Genomic DNA, 24,086 nt, shown 5'->3' with positions numbered 1-24,086 from the left:
ATGCGGCAGCCGCGGCAAGCCGAGGGTGGCCGGCAGCCAACAGCAGCCGCTCAGCCGCTCAGCCGCTCTGCCCTTGCTCGTCACGACGGTCGGCATAAGCACGTCGACGACGAAGGCCTTTTCCCCAGCCTCCCGCCACCTCGTCCAGCGCTCCCCGTTGCGTCTCTTTGCTGCCCACCCGCCCTGACGTACACACACACACACGCACGCACGCGCACACGGAAAAAAAACGAGCAAAATAGGCCACCTGAAGACCATGTCCCACGTCGACCTGAGCACCAGGGACGCCAACGTCCTCGAAAAGATCAAGGACCCCGAGTTCACCCCCGCCGCGGCCGCCGCCACCGACCCCTCGCTGCCCCCCGACCCGCACGTCGCCGATCCCGCCGTCTACGCCGCCCTCGTCGCCCGCGAGCGCGCCATCGTCACCCGCGTCCAAGCCGCCGAGGCCCAGCTCGCCCAGCTCGCCCAGCTCGCCCAGGCCGCCGACGCCGCAGACCACCCCGCCCGGCAGGGCTACGCGCGCTGCCTCGCCGACCTGGACGCCCTCGTGGCCGAGCGCCCCGACTACGCCAGCGCCCGCAACAACAGGGCCCAGGTGCTGCGGCGCCTGTACGGCGACGCCATGCTGCTCGACGAGACGGCCGCCGCGCCGCCGCCGCTGCCGCTCGTGGAGCACCCCCCCGCCGGGGAGAAGAGGCAAGCCGCCGCCCGCGCCCTCGGCGACCTGGACGCGGCAATCGCCCTGCTCGGCCCGCACGCCGCCGCCGCCACGCCGGTCTCGCCCCAGGCCGCCAGGACGCTGGCCATGGCGTACACCCAGCGCGCGGCCATCTACCTCCGGACGGCGAAGCTGCTGCCGCACCGGGCGCTGGACGTCGACGGCGCCCGGGCCGAGGGCGCGTGGACCCGCGTCGACTTTGAGCAGGCGGCGTCGCACGACCTGGCGTGCGGCGGGCGCTACGGCAGCCAGGTGGCGAGGGGGCTCGCCGTCAGCGTCAACCCGACGGCCAAGCTGTGCGGGGAGATTGTCCGCGAGGCCATGCGGAAGGAGTACGGGCCGTCCTTCGACGCCTGAAGCGCGGCACGTCTGTCTGTTGCTGCTGCTGGTTCAAGCGAAAGGGCGTCCAAGGCAATCAAGCGGTGGGTGTTTCCGGTCTTGTCTGCCTGCCTGCTGCCTCGCTGGTTTCTATGCGCAGCCGCCGACGAGCAGGTGAATCAGCCTCGGGCGCCTTCGACGCTGTCTCGCGTTGACCCGAGGCCGCCGGCCGCAGTGGGCAACGCAGGGCTTGGCTCATGAGCCCTTGTTTCCGGACATGGGAAATTCACACAGCCTCGGGAGCTCGAGTCCCTGGGCAAGGCGGAAATCTCCCTGGCAGGACTTGGATACGGGGTAGCGTGGTACTGCCGGGCATGCGTAGGTAGGCACCGGGTCCATGCCGGCGGTCAACTTGCCAAGGGGGCTACACGGCTAGTCATCGTCCCAAGGGCACCATGACTCTCCAACTTCATACAAGTACATATTGAGCCAAATCCGCTGTATCCCACGCCACAGCCAGTCGGGCCCATGAACATGACTGCAAGCGCCAAAGGCATCGTGCCGTGGTTCGACCAAGCGTAGCATCCGGCTTGCTTCATTGCTTCTGCCGAAATCAAGCAACCCCAAATAATACCTGCAAAGACACCCCAAAAAGCACCACCACCTCCATCCCGCGTTTCCACCCACTCTCTCCCGTCCCGAAGCCCTCCCCCATCCCGAAGCTCCCCCCATCCCGGACGCGAGGCCCCCGGCAAAATGCCCCCCCCGGACATCTCTCGCATGCCGGCGTTGGAACCGCCTCGCAGGGCTTGGCCGCTCCGCCATCCCCCCTATTTCTTCGAGAACCCAATACGTCTGCGGCAGCGAACAAAACACGTCAGCGTCATTCGTCAGCCGCGGCCAAGTCCACCCACCTCAAGCCGTTCTCGACCGTCTGCCGCGCCGTATACCCCTTGGCCCGTTCCTCGCGGCCGATGCGCATCGCCGCCGCCGACAGGCCAATCAGCACCGCGAAGATGGGGTCGCCAACCCGCGAGATAATGTACGTCGGCGCTGCCATTTCTCGTCTCGTCCCGTTTTCGAAGCTGGGCGGCCTTGGAAACAACCGCGCGTCCTTCCCGCCTTCGCTCGCCAAGTCCCATCGTTTCCATCTGACGGCGCGGCGGGCCTAGCCCCAGCACATGAAAAAGTGGGGCGGGGGAGAGGGTGGCGCAAACGCTCCGGCGCCACGTGACCTCGCACATGCGACCTCGCTTGCACAACCCCCGTGTGCCAAACCCACAAACTCGCCCAAAATTTTCTGCACCCAGAATTTCTCCCGTCACGCAGGACGACCAGCCCGCGACACCTGCCCCCCCCCCACCGCCGCCCACACTAACCACCATCACCCGACGACGAAGCAGGACGAAAAAAAAGATGAAGTTCCTCAAGGTCGGCCGAGTCGCCATAATCACCCGCGGCCGCTATGCAGGCAAGAAGGTACGACGGCTCGCTTTTTCACCCGAGAGAGGCGCCCCCCCCCCCCAAGGTTTCCCGCTGCTCTGGTGTCGCTCGCGTGCCTCCGGGCGGAAGGGGTGAACCACAAGGGCTTGGCTGAGATGCAGGGCGGCTGGGGGCGGAGGTCGGAGCAGCTGTGGTGGCGAGAGAGCGTCGCTCGGCTCGGCTCAGCGTGTGCGGGCTGCGTTGCCGGGTCATGACGAGCGCTCCGGAGGCATTGCGGCTCCAACGAGACGGCGGACAGTGCACCCCGGGGAGCGTGGTGGGCGTTTGCGGGAGACTCGTGCGTGCAGCTGACAAAAAGCTTCCTCTGGCAGGTCGTCATCATCCAGCCCGTCGACAATGGCAACAAGCCTCACCCGTTCGGGCATGCCGTCGTGGCCGGCATCGAGCGCTACCCCTCCAAGATCACCCGCCGCATGTCCAAGACGCGTCAGGAGAAGCGGTCAAAGATCAAGCCCTTCATCAAGGTCATCAACTACAACCACCTGATGCCCACGCGATACACGCTCGAGCTCGAGGGCCTCAAGGGCGCCATCTCGGGCGAGACCTTCAAGGAGGTCAGCCAGCGGGAGGACGCGAAGAAGACTGTCAAGAAGGTGTTGGAGGAGCGCTACAACAGCGGCAAGAACCGCTGGTTCTTTACCCCCCTGCGTATGTTGTCATGCGGCGACGCCAAAGACCCTTTTTTTCTTTCCTCTTCCTTTTTTTTTCCTTTCCAACTGGCAAAAGACTTTGCCTCACGCCTCGCCTCGCCTCGCCTTGCCTAACCCCCCCCCCCCCGCTAACACATGACGGCAGGTTTCTAAGCATTTCTCACGTTCACGGTTAGGGAGTTGGCGGGACTCGGGTTGTAAAGAAGCATCAAAAGGCTACTCAGGAACCTCGGTTTATTGGGCTCAATTATGAAGTTGGTTTCTTTCCAAAAAAAGATAAAAAAAGAATATTTGCCACACATAGCATTGCCACACGAGGACATGTCGTTGCATCATCTTGCGTGAATTTCCGTTGGGCTATAAAGTAAGGTTCGGCAGGTGGCTGCTGGGGAGGGGGGTTGGGGGAGAGGGGATGGGACCTATGTGCCTGGTAGATGGACGAAGCTGCGTGGGACGTGATAGATACGCGGCACGAGCGAGCTGGTGTGCAGAGTCCGCGGACGTGACGTCGGATGAAACGGCGGCGGTGTTTTCTCACCTGTTGCTTTCTGCTTTCTGGTACCGTGGTCACGCCGTTGAGAATGCCAACGAGTCGCAGAGGGCCCGAGTGTCTGACATGATCCGAGTGTTTCATTTCACATTTCTCTATGGGTAGTATTCAACGCCGTCTAAAGTACACCATATTAGACACCCTTGGTGACGCAGCTGCGTCCATTCGCCGCCGGCGAGCGCTCCAGCGCTGTGCCTTCCCGTCTTCCCGCTCTCCCTACAAGTTATACATCAGATGCCCATCCGTCGCCATAACCCTTGGCCTGTTTTGAGGCCTCCACGTGAGACCGAGTCCACACTGTTCGTATTGCCCATGGGCAATGCCAAGTCCTACCGAAGCCGCTTGTTCAATAGTATGGGCAAGCTTCCGGAAGAAAATGGGGTAGCAAACGAAAGAAGAAGAAAAGAATTAGAAAAGGGGGACGAGGTCAAACAGGTTTCCGAAGGGGTTTGAAAAAAAATTGAAACAAAAAAAAATATGGAAGTTGCTGAAACATTCATTATCCGAGTCGCGGTCTGGTTTGTTTTGCGCCCCATCAACTACGCGTCTTGCCGAAGCGACTTCTAACTTCATCGGTCAACGCGCTGGCGTCGTAGCCACCCGAATGAGCCAGGGATGTGAACAGCGTGAACAAGACCATGACGGACAGGACAATGATGGAGAGCTTGCGCAGAACAGGCTTGCGGGCGCCGAATTCTGCCCACTGTCGGTTGGCCTCGCCCATGTAGCCCTTGAGCTGTTCGTAGCCGAGCTTGTAATAGACCATGCCGCCCAGGGCGATGGTGTACCCAAAGAACTGGAGTCCGGTTACAGGAGTACCCCAAATCGCCATGGAGGCAACGACGAGCATGATGTCCTTGAGAACGCCGCAGAGGGTGAGAACAACAGCAGACGTCTTGCCAATCTACAATGTCTTGAATTAGCGTTTTGGCCGAGCCCGGAGATTGGCATGTCGTCGCTGTCACCTACCAGGAAAACGACGGAAACGTTGAGCATGAAGGCGCACAGGCCGTTGAGGAAAAAGGTGAAGAGACCGACGTTGTACACGTCAGCCATGGAGACCTTGGGAACTTCCCACAGCAGAGCAACGACGCCGTTCATGACGGCGCAAACCGGAGCAAAGTAGTACAGGGAGACGAGAGGGTCCATCTTGAAATCGGCAGAGCTCAGGAGACGCTGGACCATGGTAAGGCGAAGGGCTTCGAAGATGACACCACCGATCTGGTACAAGACGCCGACGAGAACAAAGTTGATCTCGCCCATGGAGGCGATGATGACACCGACAACAATGGCGGAAACATTGAGGAACTGCCGCAGGTTGGGTTGGGTCACCCCCAGGGTCCAGCTTGCAATGAGCACGGCGACGGGAGTGGTGGCCTTGAGCATCTGAATAAAGGCGACGGAGAGGTAGAGATAGGTCAAGTTTCCGCAAATCAAGCTCAGGCTGAAGAAGATGCCGATGGGTACCACAGCTCGCAGGTAGACACGCCCGGTCATCTTGACAGACTTTCGGCCATCCAGGAGGGAAGTGAAGCGGGCCATGAGCTGCGTGACGACGGTCGCAAACGTCAGGTGGTACGTGGTCAAAATGACCGGGTAGCCTGGGAGGATGGATGATTTGGGTCAGTGCATGTCGGTGGCGACGGCAGGAGAAAGTGACGAGGACAGAGAAGGCACGTACGGAAGTTGAGTGTATCCAAAACCCATTTGTTGAACAAGATGACGGACGAGCTGAAGCCGATCCACACACTGGGCAAGAGAATGCAGTCAGTGTCATTGCCGAAGCGCCTCGTCACCTTGCGTAGAATGCGTTGGCCTTACAATACGTAGAGAGCGGGATGGACTGAGGACTTGGGAGGCTGCGGCTTGTCAACCTGAGGGTTGACGGTGGGCAAGACGGGCTCCGGACGAGGGACGTCGCCGGAGACGCGAGACTTTTCGTCAGCCATGGCGATTTGTGCGTGCGTGTGTGTGTGTGTGTGTGTGTGTGCGGAAAACTCGAGGCTGGTGTCTGGTGCGGAAAGCGTCCTTGGTGGAGGATCAGGAGGGGGTCGTTTCTGACAAGGTCGAAAAGAAGTTGACGTTTTCTTTGAAGCGCAGCGCAAACGAGTGGATGGAGCGACCTTGGGGTCCTCGAGACGCAAAGAGGCGCGTTGGGGGGGGGGGGGGTGGTTGAGCGGCACAAGACGACGGGAATAAAAGGGAGTGGAGGGGAGAGGGGAGATGGGAGATGGGCAAGCCGGCAGATTATGCAATCGACGTGGCGTGAAAGAGACCAAAAGGATGGCGGACGAGAAAAAGGGACAATGAGGAAGGGGAAAGCGAGGATGGAGCCCTCTGCCTGCAAAGTGTTATCCTAGGCTGACGCAGGGAGAAGCAAAAAGGAAAGAAAAGAATGTCCCCGATCAAAGAGATGATGAACCATGAGAAAATGGGGGCAGCAACTTGTCCACTGGGGGGGTGAGACAGAGGGGGGGGGGTGGGGAGGTGGCCATATGACAGAAGCCTGAGGAAGAAAAGGGCAAAAAAAAAAAAAAAAAAAAAAACACACATAGCCAGCGGTGCGTCGAGTCGCGAGGGTCGACACTGGACTGCGACACTGCGCGCAGACAGGACAGGACAGGACAGGACAGGTACGTGGGCTTGCCGCACCCCCTAGCAGGATGGATGTATTACATAAGGTACTTGTAGGTACCTACATACCACCAGGGGCGGGAACCTGTCTGGTCTGCCTGGTCGAATCCTCCGCCAATCCGGCCAATCCGCCCTCACCACAGCACAGCTCAGTGACGGAGCCTCCCAGCGAGCCAGCCTTTGTCGCGCCGGACTCGGGAGTACTCGTCTGCTGGTGCTTGCCTTGCGCATCCATCAGCAGGCCCCGCCCGAGATACCAGAGATACCAGACTGTACCAGACCGCACCGCACCGCACCGCACCGTCTACCGTTGACAGCTGGCTGGAGAAACCAGCAACCAGGAAGAACAACTCCAGGAATGACAAACGGACGTGTAAAGGCAAGGAAATTTCCATCTTCAGGACAGCCTCGAAATACGTATGCGACTCCAATTGCTCGACCACAGAATCTGCCTGCCAGCCTAGCCACCTTGGAACGAACCAGACGACCGACAGTGGCAAACGGGCTGCGAGCTGCGGGACTGTGCCATGTACCACTTTGACGGTGACGGGGTGTTGCCACGACGGGAATGCGCAAGGCCAGCAGCCATTGGCACAGCGAGAAGCTGCGTGCTGAAAGCCAGTGCAGGAATCCCGTCCCAGCCACTCGCCCGACTTTGCTTGGGGCACTTCAGGGGGTGGCTTGAGGGGCTGATGCGACCTGGATCGACGTGCAGTCCAGTCCACAGACAGTTGGCGGGGCCTGGGGTGTTGCCACCATCACTCAATCACTCAAGCGGTAGGAGCTCCGTACCGTACGACGACGGTTATGGGCAAGCAAAACAAGGTGTGTGAGAAAGAGGCCAGTTACGTCCGCGGACGGAAAACTGGTCGCAGGCGAAGAAGTCTGGCCAGGTTGGTTTGCGACTGGTGCCCCTGGAGGCTTGAAGCGCGCTGGGAGGAAAACCTGAATATGTGCTCCGTACTACGTACGGACTGGTACCAACATACTCTCAGATGGTCGTCCCACGTCATGTCTGGCTGCTCTACTTGGCGGCTGCTTGTACTCGCAGCCCCGCACTGTGTACGGAGCCCAGCACCTACCGACGACGCCAATCTAGTGCGCATGTCCCATTCCCGTCAAGCTGATGTCGGGCGGCGGGAATCTAGTTGACATAAGCATCGAGGGCGAGCGTTGGCGCTCAGTGCAAGTCTACGTCGACTACCACACCCACCACCAGCAGGTTCCGGCGGATGGCAAGCGTTGAGGGGCAGTCCGTCTCGCCAGCTTCTTCCGCACCAAGCTTGAACTCGAGTGGCGCAGCAGCCAACACTCGGCGGGTCAGCAGCACAGCCACATGCCGTCCATCCCTTTCATCCCTTTCATCCCTTTCATCCCTTTCATCCCTTTGATTGCGGTGAGACAACGAGGGACGTCCTCGGGCCCACTTTATCAGGTTGGTCGTCGCAGCGCAGTGCGTCTGGTACTCCGTACTGTGACGATGTACCTGCCTCCTACAGTACCCGGTCCTCGCGCCGCAACAGCAGCACGTACGCCGCATGGGTACGGAAGCATACCTCCGCACTTCAAGTCATCGCAGAAGAATACCATTGTGATGCTGTCCGACTAGATGGCGTTGTCTGGTATGCTGCTGCGAATGCTGCCGCGTCCGTGCCTGCCCCTGCTCGGGCAGCATCGCCCCCCCCACAGCAAGCCACAGCTGCTGACGGCAGCCATGCGCAAGTGAGTTTGGTGCAGAATGGCCTCCATCACGAACCGGCTTTACCCTTCTTCCCTCGGGTCGAGATATACCAGGCATCCCTTGCTCTCCACTAGCCCGTTCGATCCCAGGGGCCTTGCCGAAGTCAAAGGGATGGCTGCGCCGTAGCCCCGTACCGCGACCGGTTCGAAACTACGAATCCCTTAGGCCGCCGTAATGGATTCTAGCAGGCATTTCCATCTTGACACCGGGAAGCAGGGATTTCGGCATGCTGCTTGGCAGACTAATGACAGACGGACGGTTCATGCCTTCTCGGCAACCCTCATCGGCAAGCAGGGCTTCGAAAAACCAATCGATAAATCTGCGGGACCCGTGACCTGCCTGCTCCTTGGATGCTTGATGCAACTCGAGCCAGGAAGTTTTTTTTTGTTACAAGCCCACGGACCTTGGACTTGATTTCAGTTGACTATTTTTGAGTCTGTACCACCTGGGGGCTTTATTTCTCTCCTCCTCGAAAAGCAGCCGTCGCTCCTGTACCACAGCAGCTAGATCTTGTGCAGCCGTGAATAATCAGCAAAGGCCAGAGTACAAGCTCGGATACCCGTAGTCTGTACTCCGTACGGAGTACGCATCACAAACTTCTATCTATCAGGGAGTATGGAGTATCCGTACTCCGTGCCGGCATAGGAGACAGGGTCTGGGGCCCAGCGACTGGAGCGTGGCTGGTGCCTGCCAGCTTAACCTTCAAATCTTGGCATCGAGGGATAAATCTCAGATACAATATCTCCGAACATAGGCTTTTCGTCGGGTATCCTTTGGATCTGAACAGCTGGCGATCCTTGGCCCAAAGCTATCCCGGCGCGTTAACCGCCGCTTGCTCTTCATCTGTTTCCGAGACAATGGCATCCCCGGGAGACATCCTACGTACGGGATCATAATCTGCTGCAGCGTTGGGTTGACCAAGCAGCAGTCAGCATGACGATCGACGATAAGGCATTGACCGCGGAGAGGTTGCGACTGTCCTGCGTTCCGGAGACAGTCAGCTTTGCGCAGATAACCTAGAGCCCAGTCGAATGCGCGGGAGTTGGCCGGGTTCGGTCCTACGTTGGGCCTCCCATCGTCCAGGTCTTCCTTCCGACATGGCTCTTCTCAGGCGTGAGCATGTGGGGAAAGGAAAAGGGGCTAATGAGCCTTTGCGACAGTGACGCTCACACCACCGATCTTCATCACAACCAACCATGCGCTGCAACGCCGTTTCGCGTAGTCCGGCGGGAGTCGGCCGAGATAACCTCCCGACGCTTGGGGGGGCGACCGGCTTCTGTTTCAGGGCCTGGTAGCGGGAGCCTGTTGACATTTAAACTTGTGTGTTTGATGGGATTGCTGTGACATGAACCATATTGCGGACGACATAGTAGTCGTATTGTTAGACTACTCCGTGCTCCGTACATAGAAGGCACCGACACATCTATTCATCGCGTCAACGCTACGCTACTGCTTGGCAAGGATGTTTTTGCCCCTCGCTCGACCCGACAGGGATTGCAGATGAGGAATCGACTATAACCCCGGCCCCCAATTATCCAGCCTGGGTGGGTGCCGTGTTGGGCATGAGGCAAACAAGTCCTGAATCCGGATGGCATTGCACTCGGCAGACGATTGAGAGACGGCTCGGCCCACTGCGGCCAGTTCGAGCCGTCACCTGGAAAGTCGTGTCCATTCTGTTGGCACATGTTCGGTTCCACGGTTCGTTGTGTGCGTTCAGAGATGTCGCTCTCCGGGGAAGAATTCAGGTCGGGCTGCAGGGTAAGCCCGCCGCCTGCCCCACCGGGCTCGTCGCAGACGTCAAAGAAGTCTGGTGTCGCGACATAAGCGGTTTCAGGCCAGGGGGAGGGGGCGCGGATGGTTGGGAAAAGCGATGGACGATTATGCACCCGTCACTCGATTGGCAGCAGCAAGTCTTGCGAACATGGAAATTGCGGAAGCATGGCCCCTCGACATTGAAATTGTATCTTGCTGGGCCCCCCCCCCCCCACCAGAGCATAGGCAGGAAAAACAGACGAAGAAAAAGAAAAGGGCCTCTAGGCTGTCATGGTTCAGCCCACCCAACGCAGCGTGGAAAAGGGGCAAAACCGACGATGAGGATGCATCAATACCTACCTTAGGTACCTTGGCGAATGACTGGTGAGTACATGTACTCCGTAGATTGCGCCCGATCCACCGCATCATTCATTCGAGCCCTTCAAAGTCGTCGCCTGGACAAACGGGCGACCCAGCTGTGCGCAATCTGCCTTTTAAAACGGACAACCGCAACGGATCCAGAAACAGGAACCAGAATCAGGAACCAGAATCAGGAACCAGGAGGCAGGAATCAGGGGTGTCAGCACCTGCCGCCTGCTATTGGCTGGCGAAGCCAAATTGGTGGCGACCATTGACCACAACGAGACGAGTACGGACTACGGAGTACGGAGTGAGGAAAAAGGAGAAAGGGGCTCGCTCTGATGATTGACCGCCCGTCGCTCGTCGCTCGTCACTCGTCACTAGAGTCTCGGGTGGTACGTACCACGAGCCAACCACAGGATAAAGAGGCCGACTTTTGGCAAACTCGGACGAGGAACAGCAAAAAGTGGCTTGAAGCTTGCCTCCTCCGCCACCCCCCTCCCCCGCCGCCTGGTGCTGTCTCTGTGCTGGGCTCTCTGTGCTGGGCTCTCTGTGCTGGACTCCTCTCCTTGCTGAAAAGGACCCTGTTGCTGGGATCTGCTGCTTGGTTTCGCCTGGACCCAGAATACATGCAGTAATCTTATTAACCCCTCCATTGATTGTGTCTGGTCAAGTGCCTTCACCGTCTCCTTACCAGACCAAAACACTAGTGTTGGCTGGAAATTTACTACACCAGCAACTGCTCTCGGCATTGCGAATTCCTCTAGTCTTCCTCGGTCTTGTCCTGCCCAGCCGTCCTCTCCCACCCTCTCTTGCTCTCTTTGGCATCGTCACCGTTCAACGTCCTGCACATCCTTTGTATCCCTTCCAGCCACCCGTCAGAATTTCGCTTCACAATTCCCACCATGGGCGGCGCCGACATGTGAGTCCCCTCGCAGCTTTCTTGCCCCTATCCCCATCTCTACTCCCGAGATACTCAAAAGGCACAAGAGGCAGGCAAAAAAAGCCTTGGTGGGCCTGCAGCTTGCAATTGACCCCGCGCTGATTTTGCCTTCATCAGCAACGTTGACGTTCTTGTCATTGGCATGGGACCTACTGGTCTCGGTGCTGCCAAGCGACTGAATCAAATCGTGAGAACTCCCGTCGCCTGACAGGCGTCACTGACTGCAAGCTAATCCTCATCTCCCGGTAGAATGGCCCCTCGTGGCTGATTGTCGACTCCTCAGACAAAGCTGGCGGTCTTGCTGGAACGGACACGACTGAAGAGGGTTTCGTACGTTCTCCACATTGACATCGAATGCCTCTGCTCGATACCCAACAGCCGTATTCCCCAACGATATCCTGGCCCATGACTAACAGTTGGCTTCACGAGTCCAGTTATACGACGTTGGTGGCCACGTCATCTTCTCCCACTACCAGTACTTTGACGACTGTCTCGACGAAGCTCTTCCCAAACAGGATGACTGGTACACTCACCAGCGCATCTCCTACGTCCGGTACAAGGGCCTCTGGGTTCCCTACCCTTTCCAGAACAACATCTCCATCCTACCCAAGGAGGATCAGATCAAGGCCATTGACGGACTCATTGATGCTGCCATGGAGTGCCGTGTCGCCAACACCAAGCCCAAGGATTTCGACCAGTGGATCCTGAGAATCCTGGGCGAAGGAATTGCCGACATGTTCATGCGCCCCTACAACTACAAAGTCTGGGCTGTTCCCACCACCAAGGTGAGTTGGGTCACTTTGGGAGAACCCGTCGTCCTGGCAATCGTTTTTTCGGAAATCGTGGGCGGCCCGCTAACGGCTGCGGGATTAGATGCAATGCGAATGGCTCGGTGAGCGTGTCGCCGCCCCAGATATCAAGACTGTCACCAAGAACGTCATCCTGAACAAAGTTGCTGGCAACTGGGGACCCAACGCCACCTTCAGATTCCCTGCCCGCGACGGCACGGGCGGCATCTGGATTGCTGTTGCCGAGACCCTTCCCAAGGAGAAGAAGCGCTTCGGCAAGCATGGCGAGGTCACCAAGGTGGATGCCGATAAGAAGATTGTCACATTTGCCGACGGTAGCACCGTTGGTTACGGCAAGCTCATCAACACCATGGCCGTCGATGACCTGGCGGAAAAGATGGGCAACAAAGAACTCCAGACCTTGGTCAAGGGTCTCTTTTACTCCACCACCCACGTCATCGGTGTCGGTATTCGTGGTGAGCGCCCCGAGTACATTGGCGACAAGTGCTGGGTAAGTGTGGTTGGCCAAAAGGCTGCGTTTTTTTTTTTTTTTTTTTTTTTTTTTCTTGTTGAAGAGATGTCAGCAAAGTGCTAACTCGATCTCTAGCTGTACTTCCCCGAGGACGACTGCCCCTTTTACCGTGCCACCATCTTTTCCAACTACTCTCCCTACAATCAACCTCAGGCTGACAAAAAGCTGCCCACTCTGTATCTTGCTGATGGTACCAAAACCTCATCCGAAGCCAAAGAGGGCCCTTACTGGTCCATCATGCTCGAGGTGTCCGAGTCCTCCATGAAGCCTGTCGACGTCAAGAATCTGCTCAGGGTCAGTATTCAGGGATTAGTCAATACCGAGATGCTTAAGCCTGAGGATCAGATCGTCTCCACCTATCACCGTGCCTTCGAACACGGCTACCCCACGCCTTCCCTGGAGCGTGAGGGCGTCTTGAAGGAACTGTTGCCCAAGCTTCAGGACATGGGTATCTACTCGCGTGGACGGTTCGGCAGCTGGAGGTACGAAGTCGGCAATCAGGACCACTCCTTCATGCTCGGGGTGGAAGCCGTCGATCATATTGTCAATGGCGCTGTTGAGCTGACGCTCAACTACCCCGACTTTGTGAACAACCGAAAGAATACTGAACGACGACTGGCGCATTCCTTTGACTATTCTGCCTCCACTCAGATCAACGGCACCAACGGGACCGAACTGCCTTGTCGGGATGGCGCTTCGCAGTCCAAGCAAAAAAGCGCATAGGGTTTTTCTGACTGGGCCGCTCAAGTAATGGATTAGCTAGACCGCTTTGTTGGAAGGAAGAAGAGAAGGCAAGAATGGGTCCGTCACGGGCCGTCACATTTCCGGATCTGGCATAAAGCCCGCCTAAATCAATGATATTCGGAGACGCCCGAGTTGTGAAATGATGGACAGGCGTGTCGTGGTTTCATGGGCGGATTGAGGTCATGTACGGGGCCATCTAGAGGGGGGTCAAAAGGGACAAGACGGTAGCGTGAGACGACTTTTTTTGTTGAGAAGATGGCATCGCGACGAGCTTGATAATTGCATGTTTGTTGGCATATACCCACGGCTTATCCTCCGACGCTCGGACTGTTGGATGCGATCAAGAGGGAACCGGAACAGACAGGTTTGAGTTTAGAAGCCCGCTGGCTGCCTTTCTTTTTATTATTTTATTTTTTTTTAAATTTTGGTTTCATATGAGATGACGGGAGGGGGTGACGGCTGGGCAGTCTTTTTCAAGCGATGATGGATTTCGTTTTGCAGGCCCCAACAGCCGCAGATGACGCTAGGCTGGTGGTTGTGTGGTTGTTTGCTGTATTGAGTTGACATTACGGCTATGTACTTCCTCGGGGGTTGTTTGCTGGTAATGACATTGCGCCATGTACAGTACTGTTGGGCAGCATGCTCCCTGTCAGCAGCCCTGTGGCACGGGGTGAAACCCCTCCCAGGGTCAAGCCCCTTGCGGCAGGCAAGAGGACATTTAGTTCTGTCTGGTGTCTTGTTAAAGGGCGTCATGTCATGATGCTCTCTTGTCATGCAATGCATGCGATGGCACAGATGTTGTCGCAACTAGAGGTAGCTTGCTGGTTTTGCGTTTGCAGGGCATCTCTTTTGAAAAAGAGATTACTACATATACAAGGTTGTGTACGGAGCAATGTGTGCGTGTGCACCGAGGGGGAAGCCTCAATGGATCCCATCTCGCCTCGCCCTACCGGACTCGGGCTCCGTACCTACGTACCCTACCCTGCTATGTAGCGAAAAAAGGGCCCAGAGATTGCGGCATGAGTTGGAACCCGGGCTTCCGCCCCGGGGCTGGCATGCCGGCTGGGACCCCGTTTCCAGAATCATGCTGCAGCAAGGGTCGCACGGAGGAGCCTCACTTTTGGTTTCAACTCTCGACTTCCGATGCCGGGTTGGAGCCGACCATGTCTGCTCCTAGCCTGATGGGGTGGGGTGGGGGGGGGGGGGGAGCGGGGGTGTGAAGGACCCCTGTCTTGGATTTGGCCGAAAGTGGCCTGGGTTGTTGGTGGCTCGGTCTGCCGGCTGGCTGGGGGCGGCGTGGCAGCCGTCTGGTCAGCTTGGGCGTGGACGGACAGGTTGGCTGGTTGGCTGGTGTACTCTACGGACGTACTGGTGCACGTGCAGGCAGCTCCAACCTGCTTTGCTGGCCTGGGGGGGGGGGGGACTTTGAATGCTGGAGGCACGGGGTTGGGAATCTTGGGTCAAGCTGCGCTGCGCTGCGCCGGCCTGGTCTGGTCAGGCATGAATGAGTCCTAGGTCTTGACTCTTGGAGTAATTGGGACCCCGTAATTGGGACCCACCGGCGGTTGTTAGCTTCGGCATGAGACCGGAGTCGAGTGCACCTAACCTAGTTGACCTCTGCAAGCTTGCCCTGTGCTTTTGCGGACAAGCAGCCGGGGAAAATCCAGAGGAAAACAAGACGAAACAAAATTAAAGGCAACAAGACAAGACAAGACAAGATAAGACAAGACAAGACGAAGCAAAAGAAAACAAAACAAAACAAAACAAGAAGATTAAAAAAGAAAATATCAGAAGAGAAGTCGGAATGACGTTGGCAAGTCTGGGCAGAGGCAGGCTGCTGCTCGCGCGCCCGCCAGTGGGTCGGGCAACTGCCCCTGTGTCTTGGGTTCGCACGCGGTGTCGTCAATGGGGCTGAAGCCCGCCGCGGCCTCGTGCCTTTGTCCCGCTGCCTGCCCGCTGCCCGCTGCCCGCTGCCCGCTGCCCGCTGCCCGCTGCCCGCGAGCCGCCTGGCCCCCCAGCCTGTCGCCGCCGCCCTGCAATCCCCCCCGCTGCAGCCCGCTGCTCCAGCACAGGTGCAAGTTGCAGCACCAGTCATTGACCAGAGTTGCTCCTTTGCGCCGGCACGTGCAACCAGCTAGCTGCCAGGCACAGGCCCAACGTCGGCTCCAGCTGCTGCAGAGCGAGCCGGAGCCACCAGACAGGACTCGCAGAACTCACAGCAATCACCAGACAGCACCCACAGCACTCTCGCAGGCTCAAGACTCGTTGACGTCTGGTGGATGTACTGTGCTCCGTACAACACCACATGCAGTCTGCACTGCTGGACAAGGCTTCTCCACACCGGCTCTCCCACGCAGCCAACCACGCGCCCTGCCGCCGGCTTAATTACTTCAGGCAGGGCTGCGACGACGGCCTCGTCCCGTTTTCCTCACCGCGCTTGTTTCGTCCACGTCCTTCCTTGTGCCTGCTGGCTGATCCTTGGTTCATTAACATTAACCATTTTGACTTGGGCGCCCCCCCCCCTAACCTCCCCCCCCCTAGTATTCCTACATAACTTTGTTTCCCCGTGAACAGCCTCTCTCTCGCCTCTCCGCCCGCCGGTCGACCCCGAGGATGGGCACTGGATCCAGCCTTTCCACCATCACCACTCGCTGTCCCGACCGCATGTCCACGACCTTGATCTGACCTTGTTTCCCACCCCTCGTCCTCGCCCACCACCTACGTACGACCCACGGCAGCGGCTGCCACGTCCGTCGACAGAGCCGTCTTCCGTAATGGACGGCACCGCCTTGGTGCCTGACGATGTCCTCGACTCGCCGCCGCCGCCGCCTCCGCCCAGGCTGTTTGACCGTCTCCGCCAGATACCCGGCTACAGCTGGGATGAGTCGAGGGACCTGATCCATACGAGCTATGACTTTTGGTACGTCTGCGTCGGTGTGCTTGCGCCGGGCAAAAGCATCACCGCCCGCTTCTCGCTGCACACGGCACGTGCACATTTTCCATCTTTTCCATCTTTTCCCATCCTTCTTCTTCCTCCTTTGTCACTCCCTGTCCGGGCTGCGAGACCTGCACGGCCTGCAAAGACAACCCGCTGACTGCCATGCGACGGCCAAAAAAAAAAAAAAAAAAAAAAAAAAAAAAAACAGGCTCGTTTTCGGTACTCGGCACGTCTCTCCGGCGGCGCCCTCTCCCAGTGCGTGGCACGACGAGTCCAACCCAGCGTCGGTGGCAAAGCTACATTCTGGCCGACCATCGCCATCCGACCCTGGCAACCAGGGCCTTCCATCGGAAGCACACGGCGCCGAGATTCCTCAAACGCCGCCACCCCCGCCGTCGCCAACCTCTTCGGGAGAACCTCCCCTGGCCACAAAGGAAGCCGTTGTGGCTCGAGTGTCGTTTTGCCATGTCCGAGAGGAGCGAGCCTTTCACATCGCGAGGAACGTGACCGCGACGGCTGATCCCCATGGCGATTACATGGCAAAACCCATTGACCTGATTCGGTTGAATGCTCAACCTGGGGAGCGAAAACCCATGACTGTCTCCATATATCAGCACCTAGGTCCCAACTATTTGTCGCAGCTCGTGGATTTTGGCCCGGCCTACTATTTGGCGCGGAGGGACGGGGACGCCTTTGTCTCATGTCGCCCGCAGCCCGTCAATCCAAAGGAAGCCATGAACCTCGAGTTCTTCCTCGATTTCGCCATTGGCGCCGTGCGGTGCCTGGAGATCCTCCACCACGGCCAAGGCATCATTCACGGAGAGATTCGCGGAGACGCTTTTCACTTCAACGCCCGAGACAACAAAGTCAGGATCGTCTCGTTTGGATCCGGACTGCGGACGTTTGAGCACGGCTTCACAAGCACCGGCTGGCTGACGCTCTCCAAGGAGGTCGGTGTCAAGAACAAGCTTCTTTACATCAGCCCGGAACAGACGGGGCGGATGCCGGCGGAACCCGATACCCGCACCGACATCTACTCGCTGGGAATCCTGCTATGGACCCTCCTGACGCAGCAGCCCGTGTATACCGGAGAAACGCCCATGGACATCATCCAGGGCGTCCTTGGCCGCAGAGTACCAAACGTCGCCACCGTGCGCATGGATGTCCCAGACGTCATGGGCCGCATCATCCAAAAGTGCACTGCCAAGAACGTTGCCGATCGCTACCACTCGGCGAGCGGGCTTCGCCATGACCTCGTCAGGGTGCAGCATCTGCTTTCGAATGGCGACTCGTCGTCACTGAGAGACTTGGAAATCGGAGCCAAAGACGTCTCGTCCTTTTTCATCCTGCCGACGGGCATGTTTGGTCGCGACGACGAGAGAGACGAGCTGATCAAGGTCATTGACCGGGTTTCCCGGAGCCATTTCCTGAGCACCTCTCGCGTAACGAGCCTGTTTCCCGACGGGTCCAGCTTGATGAACGAGCGCGTGATTGACGACGTCTCTAGCGAGGGCGGCGGAAGCTCAAACGACGGCGCATACCGCAGGAGTGGCTCCTTTACGTTTTCCGCATCAGCCGACGCCAAGTATCCCAGGCATAACATCCACACGTCCACCCTGCCCGACGCGCAAACGTTGTCCAACGAAACCGTCTCCTCGAGCCAGTCCGGGCTCAATGCCCGGCCCCCGAGACCTTGGGAGCGCCACCACTCGATTTCCATCGACACGTCCAGTGCCGCGGACAGCACTATAGCAGACTCGGGTCGCCAAGGCCTGGCCGATTCCGGTGCTTCCAGCCTGTCCCGTCAATTGGGGACCGCCAAGTTCCGCCGACGAGGCAGCTGCGAAATCGTCGCGATTGAGGGTGCCGCTGGCTTGGGAAAGAGCTTTCTCGTCCAGAGCGTCCTCGGCGAAGCCAGGCAGCGCGGGTACTGCGCCACAGCCAAGTTTGACACGGCCAGACGCATCGCATTTGGGCCGCTCCTGAAGCTGCTCTCGTCGCTGTTCAAGCAGGTCTGGGGCGAGACGAACACGGAGACGCCTTTCCACCAAGGCCTCAAGCAATACATACGTCCAATGTGGCCCACCCTGCACAGGATCCTCGGCCTTCCCGAGTTCCTGCTGGGGCCGCCCGACCATGCGGGCAGCCCAACGCTTCGGCTGACGTCGTCGGGCGGTGTGCCGCCGCCCGCCAGCAGTCGCAGCAGCGCGAGATTCAGCACCGACCGACGCGGCTCGTCCCCCGGAAGCTCGCCAGGCCCCGTCAACAGCACCAGCAATGCAGTGCCTCAGACCTCTCAGGAGTACCTGTGCGCCGGCACGACGTCCAAGACGTCGCGCATGATGAACACTTGCCTGGACATCCTGCGAGTCTTCACAACGCACAAGTTCATCTGCTTCTGCCTCGACGATCTTCACGCCGCGGATGATGAATCGCTGGAACTGATCACGCAGATCATAGGGGCCAAGATGAAGATGCTCATCATCATGACGTACAGACCCGAGGAGTTCCCGCGGGAAAAGATGGATCGGATGATTTACCCGGCCAGCAAGCTGGACGAGACCCCCCGGAGCAGCCGACCCAGAGTCACGAGGATCACCCTCGCACCCCTGACAGACGCCGACATTCTCGAGTATGTGTCTCTGACGCTTTCCCGGCCCAAGGAGGAGGTCCTGTCGCTCGCCATGGTCATTCGGTCCAAGACGGCCGGGAACCCCTTCTACGTGAGGGAGATGCTCAGCGCGTGCCACCGCAAGAAGTGCATCTGGTACGAATACCAGGACAGCAGGTGGCACTACGGTCTGGACCGGCTCTTTGCGCAGTTTCAGGGTGAGAAGGATTACGACGTGCTCGACACGGGCTTCGTCACCAGAAGACTGGCCGAGCTGCCGTCAGCCGCGCGGGCCGTCCTGGCCTGGGGAGCCCTCTTGGGCAGCTCCTTCTCTTTCGAGCTTGTGAGCCGATTGATGAGGGGCGAGTTCGACTACCCAGAGGACGACGTCCCGGACGGCTGTGCCGAGCTGACAAAGCGCTCGTATTCCGAGGCCGAGGCCATCTCGGGCCTCCAAGCCGCCATTCAAGCGTCCATCATCGTGCCCAGCGAGGTCGACGACAGGTTTCGTTTCGCGCATGACCGTTATGTCAACGCATCGGCCGCACTCGAAGAGTGCGATTCCCCGCGGATGCACTTCTTGATCTCCCAGACGTTGCTGAAACACTACGCATCAGAGGCCGATCAGCGAGACAGCACAGCTTCGCACATGTGCCAAGCCGTACCCATCATCAAGAAGCGGGTCCGCGTCCGGCGGGAGTTCCGCAAGCTCTTGACGGACTGCGCGCAGGCTGCGACGGAGAACGGAGCCCGGACAACGGCAGCAAAGTGCTACGGGGCTGCGATTGAGCTGCTGCAGAGCAACCCCTGGGACGACGAGGCCGACGACGTATCCTACGACGAGACCATGCAGCTCTACCTGCGGTCCGCCGAGACGTACTTGTTCATGGGCCAGCTCTCTTCGGCAAACGACCTCTTGTCAGTGCTGTTTGGCAACGCCAAGTCGGCGATTGACAAAGCGCCCGCGTACGTGCTGCAGTCTCGAATATTCGCGCAAAACGGCAACGCTCTCGCCGCCTTCATCTCCCTGAAGGAGTGCCTCGCGGCGCTCGGCATGACTCTCGAGGATGAGCCAACCTACGACAAGTGCGACAAAAAGTTCCACAAGCTCGTGAAGCAGATCCGCGGCTCGGATCGCCAGCTTCTGCTCAGCCCCAAGAAGAAGACGGAGCCGCCGACCGCGTCTCTGGGCGCCGTCCTCTCCGAAACTGCTTCGGCCGCGTGGTGGAGCGACTGTCTGCAGTTCTACCACCTCACCCTTGTGACGATGGAGATGTACCTGACTCGGGGCTCGTTCCCGCAGTCCGGCATAGCGTTCCTCAACATGGGCGTGGTGGCCCTCGCCCGGTTCGGCATGACCGAGTTCGCCGTGGAGATGGGCGCGTGCTGCCGGGACCTGCTCCGTTCCGCGCGGGACGCGTACTCGATGGCTCGGGGTCAAATGCTGCAGGAATGCTTCATCGGGCATGTGCAGTACTCGGTGTCGCTGTCCATCCCGCAGATGGAAGACGCCGTCGAGCTGGCAGCCGTCGGGGGCGACCGACTCTCCACCATCCTCAGCTACGGCCTTTCCGCCCAGGCCAAATTCTTCGCCAGCGAGAACCTGTCGGACCTGGAGTGCTACTGCCAGTTTGGCTGCGAGGACATTGTCAACTGGTCGCTGGACACGCGCGGCGGCTCGCTGCTCGTCGCCACCAGGCAGATCTGCCGAGCCCTGCAAGGCAAGTCGTTCACCCACGACCCCGTCGCCGTCATGAGCGACGAGCAGCACGACTCGGGCGCGTACAAGAGCTGGCTCACGAGCCAGACGCAGGACAGCAACCGGTCGTCCCTGTTATACGAGAGCTTCGAGCTCTGCGCGCTGTACCTCTACGGCCACTACGAGCGAGCCGTTGAGATCGGGGAGCGCTGCATCGGGAAGCTGGCCATGCTGTGGTCGGCGCGGCACAGCCGCCTGATCCTGCTGTTTTACGGGCTCGCGCGGACCGGCCAGCTCCTGAGGCAAATGCAGGACCCCCGCTCGCAAAGCGAGGACTTTTCCACCGAGACCAAGGAGGTCGCGACGCGGCTGGGCGGGTTCGTCCGGATGATGGAGGACTGGTCCACCGTTTCGGATGTGAACTATCGCTCCTGGTCGCGCCTGCTCCGCGCGCAGGTCGCCGAGCTGGCGCTGGATGACGGCCGCGCCATTCAAGACTACGAAGAGGCGCTGGATCACGCCGCGGAGCACAACTTTGTCTTTGAGGAGGCGCTGGGCAACTACCTGATGGCCGGGTTCTTCGTCCGGCATCGCGCGAGGCGGTCCGCTCGGGCCGCCCTCCAGGATGCCGTCGGTCTCTTTCGCCAGATCGCGGCCACGGGGGTGGCCGCCGCCATCGAGGAGGAGCATAGCCTCCTGCTCCACGGACCAACTCGGAACCATCGAACGGCTGACGCGGGCGTTCAGACAGACCTGGGCCCCGTCGTGCCGCAGCCCAGCCAGGAGCGCCCGGCGGCGGACGGGGGGGAGGAGGGCGATGAGCGCGCTCAGATGCTGCCTCCCGGCGGCTTGTCGGAGCTCGGGGGAGAGCGCGTCGGTGCCTGGAGGGGTTCCACGCGGATGCGGACCGGGGACGAGGCCGGCATCCCGGCCCTCGACATGATTGATCTACACGCCATCTTGGTGTCCTCGCAAGTCATATCCTCGGTGCTGCAGATCAACGAGCTGCTCAAGACCATGTGCGACGTGGTCCTGCAAACGTGCGGCGGCTCCGCCACGCGTGCCGCCATCATCGTCCACGACAAGGACAAGGACAAGGACAAGGACAAGGACAAGGACATGAGCGACGACAACAACAACGACGGCGAGTCGTGGTGCGTGGCGGCGAGCGGAGACCCCGAGAGGGGCGCGTCTGCCCACAAGCCCGGGCTGCCGCTGTCCGGGTCGACGCTCCTCGCCGAAAACGTGGTTCTCTACTGCACCCGGTTCAGGGAACCCGTCTTCATCCCGGACCTCTTGGCGGATGAGCGCTTCGGGAACGTCGGCGGCAGCTGGCTGCGGCGGTACCCCGGCGGCAAAGCCATCATCGCCATCCCGATCCTGCACGGCGCGAAGCCGCTGTTTGGCGTGCTCTACCTGGAGGGCGAGCCGGGATCCTTCACCGACCGCAACGTGACGGTTCTGCAGCTCCTCGTCAACCAGATCGGCATCAGCTACTCCAACGCGCTGTCGATGAAGAATGTGGAGAAGATATCGGCCGAGAACCGCTCGATGGTGTCGATCCAGAGGCGGGCGCTGGACCAGGCCCGCGAGGCCGAGACCAAGGCCAAGATCGCCGAGGCAGAGGCCAAGCGGAACGTGAAGCTGGCGGAGGAGGCGGCCAAGGCAAAGGCCATCTTCCTCGCCAACGTGTCGCACGAGCTCCGGACGCCGCTGAACGGCGTCATCGGCAACTCGGAGCTCCTCCGCGACAGCCGCCTGAACAAGGAGCAGCAGGAGATGGCGGACTCGATCCGCGTGTCGGCGGACCTCTTGCTGACCGTCATCAACGACATACTGGACTTTTCCAAGATGGAGGCGGACAAGATGAAGCTGTACATCATCGCCTTCAACCCGGAGGAAATGGTGCGCGAGGTGGTGCGGGCCGTGTCGTACAGCAACCGGGAGAAGACGTCCAAGAAGAACGTCAGGATCGTGCAGGACATCAATCTGCCGCCGATGCTCATCTACGGCGACCCGATCCGGCTGCACCAGGTGCTGGGGAACCTGATTGGCAACAGCCTCAAGTTCACGGAGGACGGGTCCGTCACCATCGGGGCGCGCCTGGACTCGCAGGACGGCGACAGCGCGACGCTGACGTTTTGGGTGCGCGACACGGGCATCGGCATCCCCGCGCAGCAGCTGGCCAAGCTGTTCCAGCCGTTCAGCCAGGCCGACGCCAGCACGGCCCGCAAGTACGGCGGGAGCGGGCTGGGGCTGAGCATCTGCAAGTCCCTGATCGAGATGATGATGAAGGGCACGATCCAGCTGGAGAGCGAGGAGGACCAGGGCACCACGGCCTGGTTCACCGTGACGTTTGAAAAGGCCAAGGCGGACGTGTCGGCCGGGGACGCGCTCGGCAAGGCCTCGCCCCCGATCGACCGGTACTCGCTGACGACGTCGCCGCTGGACCGGTGCACGTCGTCGTCGTCGTCGTCGGCCGACAAGGCCGCCTTGATGGACCTGTCGCACATGGCCAAGGAGGACGTGCGCATCTGCGTGGCCGAGGACAACCCGATCAACCAGAAGATTGCGATCCAGTACGTGCAGCGGCTGGGCTACCCCAACGTGAGCGCGTACGAGAACGGCCTCAAGGCGCTCGAGGGGCTGCGCAACAAGGCGGCCGAGGGGGAGCCGTACCACGTGGTGCTGATGGACGTGCAGATGCCCGTGCTGGACGGCTACGAGGCGACCAAGCTGATCCGCAAGGACGCCGACGAGGCGGTGCGGAAGGTGCTCGTCATTGCCATGACGGCGTCGGCCATCCAGGGAGACCGGGAGAAGTGCCTGGCCGCGGGCATGAACGACTACCTGGCGAAGCCGGTGCGATCGGAGGTGCTCAAGAAGAAGCTGGACGCCTACGTCAACGCTGCGGTAGGTGAAGCGGCAGGCCTTGTTTCCCCCCCCCCCCCCCCCTCCTTTTCCACCTAAGACGCTGACCTTTTCTTTTCTTTTCTTTTTCGTTCCCTTTTTTTTCTTGGTAGGCGCAGAGTACCGGTGGCGGGTGATGGCGGCAAGTCATGTCACCCCACGAGTTTTTGGCGACCACGCCCCCCCGGCGTTGGCGATGCAGCACCGACGAACCGTTCGAATCCACCCGGCGACGCGAGGCAGCAGCAAGGGGCCGCTGACCGGACGCCGTTTGGCCTCGCGTGCGTGTGTGTGTGTGTGTGTGTGTGTGTAGCCGACGCGGCACTGTGCTCGTCGGTGCCGTCCTGCTCTTCGGTCCGTCGAACAAGAGCCGTGCGCGGGCGGGCCACGGCGGTCTGGAGGGGGCTGGAGAGGGACGCCGAGGGGGCGCGTGTTTGCTGGGGAGAGTCGCGAAGGGGGGCGTGTCAAGAGCCACGCGGATGTGTGTGAATAGCGGGCTTGGGCTGCCAGGCATGGCGTCGGACATGTCGACAGCCCACGGCGGACATGCCGTGAATAGCGGGCTTCGGACAGCCAGGCATGCGGTCGGACATGTCGACAGCCCACGGCGGACATGCCGTGAAATAGCGGGCTTCGGACAGCCAGGCATGCGGTCGGACATGTCGACAGCCCACGGCGGACATGCCGTGAAA

General features: G+C 59.8%; 6 protein-coding genes across 6 annotated transcripts; 4 read left to right on the top strand and 2 right to left on the bottom strand.

Annotated features, from left to right (window-relative positions):
• Positions 1-256: 256 nt before the first annotated feature.
• On the top strand, positions 257-1,078 carry UV8b_08211 (uncharacterized protein; the record flags this gene model as incomplete). Its single annotated transcript, XM_043145708.1, has 1 exon — positions 257-1,078. The coding sequence occupies one exon, from the start codon at positions 257-259 to the stop codon at positions 1,076-1,078; it is 822 nt and encodes a 273-aa protein (XP_043001643.1).
• Positions 1,079-1,869: 791 nt separating this feature from the next.
• On the bottom strand, positions 1,870-2,099 carry UV8b_08210 (uncharacterized protein; the record flags this gene model as incomplete). The annotated part of the gene is made up of 2 exons (XM_043145707.1): positions 1,870-1,894; positions 1,954-2,099. The coding sequence occupies 2 exons, from the start codon at positions 2,097-2,099 to the stop codon at positions 1,870-1,872; spliced, it is 171 nt and encodes a 56-aa protein (XP_043001642.1).
• Positions 2,100-2,455: 356 nt separating this feature from the next.
• Positions 2,456-3,345, top strand: UV8b_08209 (uncharacterized protein; the record flags this gene model as incomplete). Its single annotated transcript, XM_043145706.1, has 3 exons — positions 2,456-2,518; positions 2,854-3,190; positions 3,338-3,345. 3 exons carry the CDS (start codon positions 2,456-2,458, stop codon positions 3,343-3,345), a joined length of 408 nt encoding a protein of 135 aa, XP_043001641.1.
• Positions 3,346-4,277: 932 nt separating this feature from the next.
• On the bottom strand, positions 4,278-5,691 carry UV8b_08208 (uncharacterized protein; the record flags this gene model as incomplete). Its single annotated transcript, XM_043145705.1, has 4 exons — positions 4,278-4,646; positions 4,712-5,343; positions 5,424-5,491; positions 5,564-5,691. The coding sequence occupies 4 exons, from the start codon at positions 5,689-5,691 to the stop codon at positions 4,278-4,280; spliced, it is 1,197 nt and encodes a 398-aa protein (XP_043001640.1).
• Positions 5,692-11,134: 5,443 nt separating this feature from the next.
• On the top strand, positions 11,135-13,215 carry UV8b_08207 (uncharacterized protein; the record flags this gene model as incomplete). The annotated part of the gene is made up of 6 exons (XM_043145704.1): positions 11,135-11,151; positions 11,290-11,359; positions 11,422-11,502; positions 11,607-11,957; positions 12,046-12,471; positions 12,568-13,215. 6 exons carry the CDS (start codon positions 11,135-11,137, stop codon positions 13,213-13,215), a joined length of 1,593 nt encoding a protein of 530 aa, XP_043001639.1.
• A 2,795-nt stretch (positions 13,216-16,010) lies between these two features.
• On the top strand, positions 16,011-23,531 carry UV8b_08206 (uncharacterized protein; the record flags this gene model as incomplete). Its single annotated transcript, XM_043145703.1, has 3 exons — positions 16,011-16,156; positions 16,383-23,397; positions 23,508-23,531. 3 exons carry the CDS (start codon positions 16,011-16,013, stop codon positions 23,529-23,531), a joined length of 7,185 nt encoding a protein of 2,394 aa, XP_043001638.1.
• Between the last annotated feature and the right edge of the window lie 555 nt (positions 23,532-24,086).

This window comes from Ustilaginoidea virens, chromosome 7 (assembly GCF_000687475.1).
Source record: "Ustilaginoidea virens chromosome 7, complete sequence".
Taxonomy (NCBI): Eukaryota; Fungi; Ascomycota; class Sordariomycetes; order Hypocreales; family Clavicipitaceae; genus Ustilaginoidea; species Ustilaginoidea virens.
The sequence above is the reverse complement of the archived record's forward strand: the minus strand, read 5'-3'. Positions and strand labels throughout refer to the sequence as shown.